This window comes from Osmerus eperlanus, unplaced genomic scaffold (genome assembly GCF_963692335.1).
Source record: "Osmerus eperlanus unplaced genomic scaffold, fOsmEpe2.1 SCAFFOLD_533, whole genome shotgun sequence".
NCBI lineage: Eukaryota > Metazoa > Chordata > Actinopteri > Osmeriformes > Osmeridae > Osmerus > Osmerus eperlanus.
The window spans coordinates 1-8,344 of record NW_026911852.1 but is presented as its reverse complement, the minus strand read 5'-3'; the positions used below and the strand labels follow the sequence as shown (position 1 = coordinate 8,344).

General features: G+C 51.4%; 2 protein-coding genes across 2 annotated transcripts; one reads left to right on the top strand and one right to left on the bottom strand.

Annotated features, from left to right (window-relative positions):
• Positions 1-211: 211 nt before the first annotated feature.
• tssk6 (testis-specific serine kinase 6) lies at positions 212-1,217 on the top strand. Its single transcript, XM_062456018.1, has one exon. The coding sequence runs from the start codon at positions 356-358 to the stop codon at positions 1,157-1,159; it is 804 nt and encodes a 267-aa protein (XP_062312002.1). The 5' UTR covers positions 212-355; the 3' UTR covers positions 1,160-1,217.
• Positions 1,218-4,035: 2,818 nt separating this feature from the next.
• On the bottom strand, positions 4,036-8,081 carry LOC134016679 (transcriptional repressor p66-alpha-like; the record flags this gene model as incomplete). Its single annotated transcript, XM_062456017.1, has 7 exons — positions 4,036-4,874; positions 5,201-5,423; positions 5,752-6,158; positions 6,524-6,764; positions 6,945-7,139; positions 7,496-7,615; positions 7,989-8,081. Coding segments are annotated over 7 exons (1,416 nt in total), but the record flags the coding sequence as incomplete, so codon positions are not given.
• Positions 8,082-8,344: the final 263 nt, after the last annotated feature.

Genomic DNA, 8,344 nt, shown 5'->3' with positions numbered 1-8,344 from the left:
TTTTGTATTGGGTACAATTGGGTAAACACAACAATGGTTCGTTGTGAACCTTTGGGTCATGTGACCCGAAGGCAGCACAAGGGTTAAGGGGGGGACCCCACAAATCTCAATGAAGGGAGGTGAAGGATGCTGATGATCTCAGGTGCTGACAGGTGGTTATGACGTCATAACACCGTTCTTTTAGTAACACCTACTACAGGCCACTGTCGTTCCAATTTTGCCACATCAGACACCAGCACCTGTCATTCAAGTTGGTTGCTGACTGTTCAGGGGCTGCGACTGAGACCCCTGATGTCGAGATGAACCGGTCACATTTTGAAGATCAGTAACTCAAACCTACCTGCCAAATTCAAAAATGCACACCGAGAAGGTTTTGCGCGGGATGGGTTACAAACTGGGGATAACGATCGGCGAGGGAAGCTACTCCAAAGTCAAACTGGCCAGCTCACAGAAACACAACTCACAGGTCGCCATCAAAATCGTTGACCGTAGAAAGGCACCTCTTGACTTCGTGAGCAAGTTTCTACCCAGAGAACTAGCACTGTTGAGAACTGTCAGACACGCCAACATAGTGCATGTGCACGAATTCATCGAAGTTTGCAACGGGAAACTATACATTGTTATGGAGGCAGCAGTAACGGATTTACTCCAAAAGATCCAAGAGGTCAGTTGCATCGCTGAAGACCAGGCCAAGCCTATGTTCTCCCAGATTGTCAGCGCTGTGGACTACCTTCACGAAAACAACATCGTGCATAGAGACTTGAAGTGTGAAAATGTACTACTGACTATAGACAATCAGGTGAAGATCACCGACTTTGGTTTTGGGAGGTTTTCTGCGGGCTACCCGGAACTGAGTAGCACCTACTGCGGATCTGCGGCCTATGCCCCACCCGAGGTCCTCCTTGGAGTTCCGTACGACCCTAAGAAATATGATGTGTGGAGTCTGGGTGTTATTCTGTATGTCATGGTCACCGGGTGCATGCCGTTCGACGATACCAACGTCAGCAAGCTCCCGCGCATCCAGCGCAAGGCCTTGGTCTATCCAGAAGACTCAACAGTGAGCGAACCTTGCCGAGAATGCATCAAAGTTTTGTTGCAGTTCAGCCCCTCGAACCGTCCGACCATAAAACAGGTGTTAGAGCAGTCTTGGCTGCAATAGACAAGAGGCTTTGGGATGAGTGTATCATTAAACGTGGTTCAATTGCAAAACAAACTTACTTCTTGATGTGTTGTCACGATTTGTTTTGAAGTCTGTGTCTAGTCCCGAGGGGAAAAAAACTAACGGCTTTTGCATATAGTTTCATAACCAAATGTTGAACAATAAAGCAACCTGAACCTGGCAACTACAAAGATAAGTAGCCCAATAACAGGTTTGGACCATGGCAACTATCTGAACTTTGTGTACACCCGTAAATCACGATAATGTATTATGATTTTTAAAAGTCACACACACAGGCTACTCCAACTCCAACACTATAGCCTACTCAGGGAAGCCAAACGTTCAGCGGTGGGAAAGAAAACGTGAATATGTCTAAGGAAAGACGAAATTCACTCACACCTAGCCAAAAGTACGCTAACAAAGCAAACCAGAGAGAAAAAACTGCTTGTGACCTGAGTTTCAAAGCCATTGAAGAGCAGAGGAATTCGACGCTGGAGAGGCACGAGCGAATGACTGACGCATACCACTCTAAACTGGAACAGTACAGCGCTGCGCTCTCCAAACCAGTCGCGATGGAGGGCTCCACTGTGGAGGGCCCCACGGATGGCGTGGACGAAGAGAACACGTCAAGTAAGCAGAAGCCCTCTCAGATATATACCTGTCCCGCAGAAGATGGTCCACGGCATTCTAAGCGTCAAAGTGGTTACTGAACATGGGTAACCGCATTCAGGAACAGGGGAAATACAGTTGTCTCCCCGAAGGAATTGGAGTCAAACAAGAGTTTTTGTAAAAAAATAATAATCCAGATGGTTGTTGTCAGGTCAGTTGTCAGGTATTTTCCATACTGAAGACTTCGAAAACGATCTAACGATCAAACACCTGGTTCTCAATAAAAGTGTTTTTTTGGATCATGTCAACGGGTAATTCTTCACTGACTAACTAAAATAAACATGACAAGGAAAGGGATTAAAATTAGTTTATTATTATTACTTGATAAAGCAGAAAACAAACCCCAAAACAAATAGGAACATTTCTTGTACATAGTTAGTTCCCCCCCCCCCCCCCCCCCGAGCGAGCACCCACAAAAACGGAATGGTGTTCTACTCGTCACACAGAAGCAGGTAGCAAAGACAGCACCGATGCTGCTGCACGAGGACGCCAAACCGAGCCCAACACAGCTCCAGGAGCAGGAAAGCATCTCGAAACTGCCGTTTCATACCGTCTCCTTTCAACCTCATCCACACAGGTAGACTTGGGACACGTGAAGGTCACGTGGACAAAGTCAACCAGATATAAGACTCCCTGTCTGGTTCAACCGTGACAGGAGACACGAACAGGGAGACGCTTTTACACTACGGAGACACGACCCAGAAGTTTAAAATATGCTTTCAAAAGGCAACCTAGTCACTTCAGTGTACTATGATCTGTAAAAAGTCTAAAAAATCTTGAGAGAAAAGTAGTCCACTGCATGAGGCATACAGTCTCACCTAGAAGACTTCTGACAAACATACGGTTTTCTAAAAGGCTTCAGAATAATGACAACGGGTGATGATAACCAGCAATATTGCTTACAGGTACTGAGTCATGTGTGGGCCGTGTGTGACAAACACAAAAGTTCTTTACTCAAAGAGTTCGTGTGTGCACCAGCACCTTTAAGATTTCATAGACTTAGGACCCACAGAGCCCATTTGTTAAGAAACACAGACATACACAAACGTCTCACACATAATCGTAAGATCTGGAATACATCTCACACACACACACACAGCCATCAAAACATGTCAAGAAAAAGAAGGAACATTTATTGAGGGGAAAAGGAGAGAAAAAGGGAGAGGGAGAATAATACAAAAAGAAGATTTGAAATGGTGCAGCACAGAGTAAGAACCTAAATTCAAAGCATTGTTTTATATTTTCAGATTAGCTGTCGTGTCTACAAGGCCCCTAAAATGCAGTTTCAGCCTTGGCAGTGTGAACCAGGAGAAGGCAATAGAATCGACTCATCTTTTGGGAGCCGTACACAAGGAAAGCTCTAGTTTCGTCAGGCCTCTCTCAGAAGGAATACGATCGTTTTGTAAGTGTGGTTTTCGCTTCAAGTCCCATTAGTGTTAGCTTAGCACACATTTTCTGCCCTCTTAAACATCGAAACATGCTGACATTCCGACAAGTCGGATAGCTAAGCTAAATCGGGGACTTAACCTCAAACTCATCCACTCAATTCCTTGTAAAAGAAACGCTAATGCTAAAGGGTTTATGCATAACTAAATTCTGAAAGCTGTCCAGCTTATTAGACAAAGAGTTGGGCTCTCAGGAGTGACTGGACAAAAGAAAAATAATCCACCACAACCGTAGGACTAAAAAGCAAAACAATGATGTCACTAAAAGATGACATGCCTTTAACCCCCCCCCCCACCCTCCCGCTTCCGATTTTTTTTTTTTTTAAACATCCCGAGGGTTCAAATAAAACAACCAGGGGTCTATTATTGGACTCGTCGCCGTTTCTTTGGAAGGTTTCCTAAGTGACGGCTCCTTACGTCGTGTTCCGTGTTTTAGTCAGTTACCATAATCCTTTTTTTCACCCCCCAAATAACGAATGTTTAAAAATCGAACAGGACACCAGCAGATGTAAAACCACCTTATCAGTAACATTACCCTTTAAACAGGCCTCAACAAGAGGCCACGTCCAAAAATATTAGGGATCGCAATATCTCTTTACACAGTATTACTTTACAGAATGAAGGGGGGTGGAGGGGTCAAATATTCTACAATTTAGCCATACAAAATACCCCTCCCCCCACACACACACACACCTTACTTACCTCCCCTGCTTGATAAACCATTGGTGACTGAGGCAGTCAGATGGAGACATTTCTGAAACGTTTTTTTCTTTTTCTTGTCTTTTTTTTAATCTTTTTTTTGTATATACTTTTTTGCAACGCTGAAGCTTATCATTTTTGTATGAAAGTTTGTGGTCCTCTGAGCTCGACCACAATCCCTGCCATGATGCTCCTCAGTGCTGTCACTGCTGAGGTGCTGGTCTGGTCTCGCCTCGCTCGTGTGTGTGTGTGTCGGTGTGTGTGTCGAGTAAGGCATCATCCACAGTGTATCATGTTAACAGTGCAGTCACCAGGGGAAGCCAGCCCAGCCAATCAGAGGGAGGCCGGCGGGGGGCGGGGCTTGGTTTGGGAGTGACAGTGTGAGATCACTTCTTCCCAAAACCGTAAAAGATCTTAACTGACAGAGGCGGGATGGGAGGGGTGGGGAGGTGAAAAGGGTGAGCCTCCTTCTCCCCCCCAGCCCCCCCCCCCCCCCTGTATGACGTCCAATACCACCCTGCTCCACAACACAGAAAACAGGAAGATGGTGAAGTGGTGGTGCTCTCTCATTGGTTGATATCAAATAATCCCCAGGTTGTTGTTGTTGTTTTTCGTCCAGCGCAGATGTTCAGTCTGTTGTGTGGAGGCTGATGGACGATATCCAGCTGAATCAGCCTCTGGGTTGCTGGGGGGGGGGGGTGGAGGCTGGGGTCTGGAGGCTGGGGTCTGGAGGCTGGGGTCTGGAGGCTGGGGTCTGGAGGCTGACTATTTCCATGTGTTGGCTGTCTGGGAGAGGGGCCTGGAGGGGATCATGTCCAGCAGGTATTCCCTCTGGCGCTCCACGGCCGAGGAGCTGCTCTTGTGGACAGACAGGCTGGGGTTGACGTAGGCCATGGTCACGCCTGGAGGGACACACACACACACACCAGCTGGGCTCAGCACACCAGTCTGTCTCTCTCTCTCTCTCTCTCTCTCTCTCTCTCTATCTTATGTTGACACAGATCATCACCCATCACCAGGTAGAAGAAAACAGGGAGAGAGAACGAGAATGAGAGAGAAGAGTGAGAGAGGGAGAGAGAGGGAGACATTGCGTCGGAGAGATCACGTGGGTCTCTGCAGGTCGTTCAGTGCAAGGGGTGGGGAAGGGAGGGAGGGGGAGGGAGGGGGGAGAGAGGAAGGGGGGAGAGGAGAGAGTGAGAGGAGAGAGTGTGAGGAGAGGGGGATCTACCTGTGGTCCCGCTGGTCTGCTTCCTCCAGGTGCTGGCCGGGGCGACGCCGCTGCTGACCTTTGCCCCCTGCGCCGGGCGCACCGCATGCTTACCTGGCCTGCTGACCAGCGACGCCGCCGCCGTCGTCACGGCGTTCTGCAGCTGGGAGGACGTGGAGAACGTGTGGGTGACCCCGCGTGACCCCATGGCCGACTGGACACTACGGGACAACTGCCCAGGGCTCTGAGGGAGACAGAGGAGAGAGAGAGAGAGAGAGAGAGAAGGAGAGAGAGAGAGAGAGAGAGAGAGAGAGAGAGAGAGAGAGAGAGAGAAGGAAAAAGAAGTAGAGACAGAGAACGAGAGAGAGAGATCAACAATACGTCAGTGTCATAAACCATCGAGCGGCCCACAAATGTGGACACTTCTCGTTCGAGCATTCTAGTCATGAATCACAAACAGAGAAGGGGGAGGGGGGGTTCAGAAAGTATCAGAAAGACAGAAAGGGGGCGGGGGGGGGGTTCTAGTACTTGAAAGGGGAGGAAGTGGGAGGCGGCACAGGGGAGCAGCTGACCTGCTTGATGGTGGAGTGGTGCCTGGCCATTGGCTGGCTGGCTCTATGCTGCGTCTGCTGCAGCTGGGCGCGGCCCTGCTTGTACTGATGGGACACGAACACCTGCTGCTCGCTCTTCATGAGCGCCGGGGACGCCGTCGTCTTGGCGACGGCCGAGGCGGCGGCCTGCTGGAGGATGCGCTGCTCGATCTCCTGCTCCTGCTGCAGCGCCTTGACGAACGCCGCCTTCAGGCGATTGGTGTGCTCGGCCTTCAGGGACTTCTTCTGGTTGGAGGACATGCACTGGTCGCACATGACGCCCCCGGCCTTCTCCTTCCTCCAGCGGGAGGTGAAGTCCGTCTTGCACTGGGAGCAGCTGAAGGGGTCTTTGGGGGAGGGGCTGGGGGAGGACACTCCCAGCTGCTTGCCTGCCAGAGGAACGGAGAGGAGAGAAAACAAAAATCTGTTATTATCCTGTGAGACTCTCTCTCTCTCTCTCTCGCTCTCGCTCTCTCCCTCCCTCTCTCTCCCTCTCTCTCCCTCTCTCTCCCTCTCTCTCCCTCTGTCTCCCTCTGTCTCCCTCTGTCTCCCTCTCCCTCTGTCTCCCTCTTCCTCTCTCTCTGTCTCTCACCACCTAGAGACACCAAGTCTAACTAGGTGGAAAATAACTTGTGGGGTCAGAACCCTTGTATAAATGAAAAATAAACTTGTATTTCTATCTGGTAAATAAATCCAAATGTGAATTCATGTAGATGGCGAGGGGAGCGGGGGCCAGGGGCGGGGCTGTACCCACCTCGGCCCAGCGTGTCCAGCAGGTTCTGCACCACATCCTCCAGCCCCACCAGGTAGATGAACTCGTTGTTGGCTGCTGAGGGCAGGAAGTTGAGCTCGGGGGCGGGGGGCTTGGGCGGGGGGATCTCCAGCAGGGTCTTCTCCAGCTGCTTGCACAGCGCCAGCTTGGCTGCCGCCTGCCGGCTGGCCGTCGACTCCTTGCTGTTGGACTGGGACGAGGCCTTCAGGTTGGTCGGGGAGGCCTGGGGGGGGGGGGGGGAGCACACGGGAGAAGAGAGACGTCCTCGTTAGAACCCAGGAACACACACACACACACACACAGAACCGACCCAGTGTCAGGGCTCTGCTGAGCCGCGTGGTACGAGTGTTCGAGTGTTCCGGGGGCCTCTGGGGGGTCGGGGGTCCAGAGAGGACAGCCTAACCTGGGGGATGTTGACCATGACGTTGGTGTTGGGCACGTTGGCCACGCGGATGAGGCCCTGCTGGATGATCCTCTGGCCCTGCACCTGGACGTTGGGCACCGTGGCCCTGGGGGCCAGCAGCAGAGGCGGGGGCCCGGAGCCCAAGTGCTGCTGCTGCTGGTGGTGGTGCTGCTGGTGGTGCAGGGGCTGCATCTGCTGGGGAGAGGTCAGGGGTCACACGCGCAGGGGTCACACGCAACCAACACGAATACAGGGGGGATGGATAGGAAACAGATGTGTAGGTGCACACACACACACACACACGCACACAGAGAAGTTAGAGATAGAGGAGAGGTATGGCGAGACAGAGAGGAAAAAGGAGTGATGAGGAGGAGGAACAGAAGATGGAAGGGAAACATAAGTCAGAAAAACCGCCAACCGGCATTCAAAAATGAACCCACAAATGATTGGAGAAAAGCGTCTGTTCTTGCTGAACTTGAAGAAAGTAAGATTAGCAGGAGAGCAGTTTGAAGAACACGGAACAGGATGGAGACACTGTGTGTGTGTATTACCTGTGCCCCTCTGACCAGGGGGGGCATGGATATCTGGGAGTTCTGTTTGGACGGTATATGCTGGCCCCCCCTCACCAGCGGGGGAGGGATGACGGTGCCGGAGACACGCCCTGACGACACCTGGGGGCCACGACAACAACCATCACATGCTGCAGTGCAAAGTGTGCTCAACATTTACATTTAGTCGTTTAGCAGACGCTCTTATCCAGAGCGACTAAGTACAGGGACATTCCCCCCCGAGGAAAGTAGGGTGAAGTTCCCAAGGACACAACGTCATCTGGCAAGGCCAGGAATCGAACTGGCAACCCTCAGATTAATAGCCCGATTCCTTAAACGCTCAGCCATCTGACTCGCCCTGACTTTGTACAACAACCTCATCTAATGAAGATGTTCCGCCACTCTGTCCTCCTGTTCGGATCTGGGCAGGGCTTGTGGGTAATGTAGTTGAGGTCAGCACCAGTGTGTTGTATTTGGAGGTTGTGCTGGCTCTTACCTGGAGAGGTCTGTTGCCAGACGTCATGCTGCCCCTCACCAGAGGGGGGGGAGTGGCCACTGTCGACTGCGGAGAGGTAGAGGTAGAGGTAGAGGTAGAGGTAGAGGTAGAGGTAGAGGTAGAGGTAGAGAGAGAGAGAGAGAGAGAGAGAGAGAGAGAGAGAGAGAGAGAGAGAGAGAGGGGGGGGGGGGAGAGGGGGGTGAGAGAGAGAGGGCGAGAGAGAGGGGGGGGAGAGAGAGGGGGGGGGGAGAGGGAGAGACAGAAGGGGAGAGAGAGAGAGGAGGAGGGGGAGGTGAGAAGGGAATATTGACGGAGTGCTGTGTTTGTTTAGGTGCATGTGTGTGCGTGTTTGGATA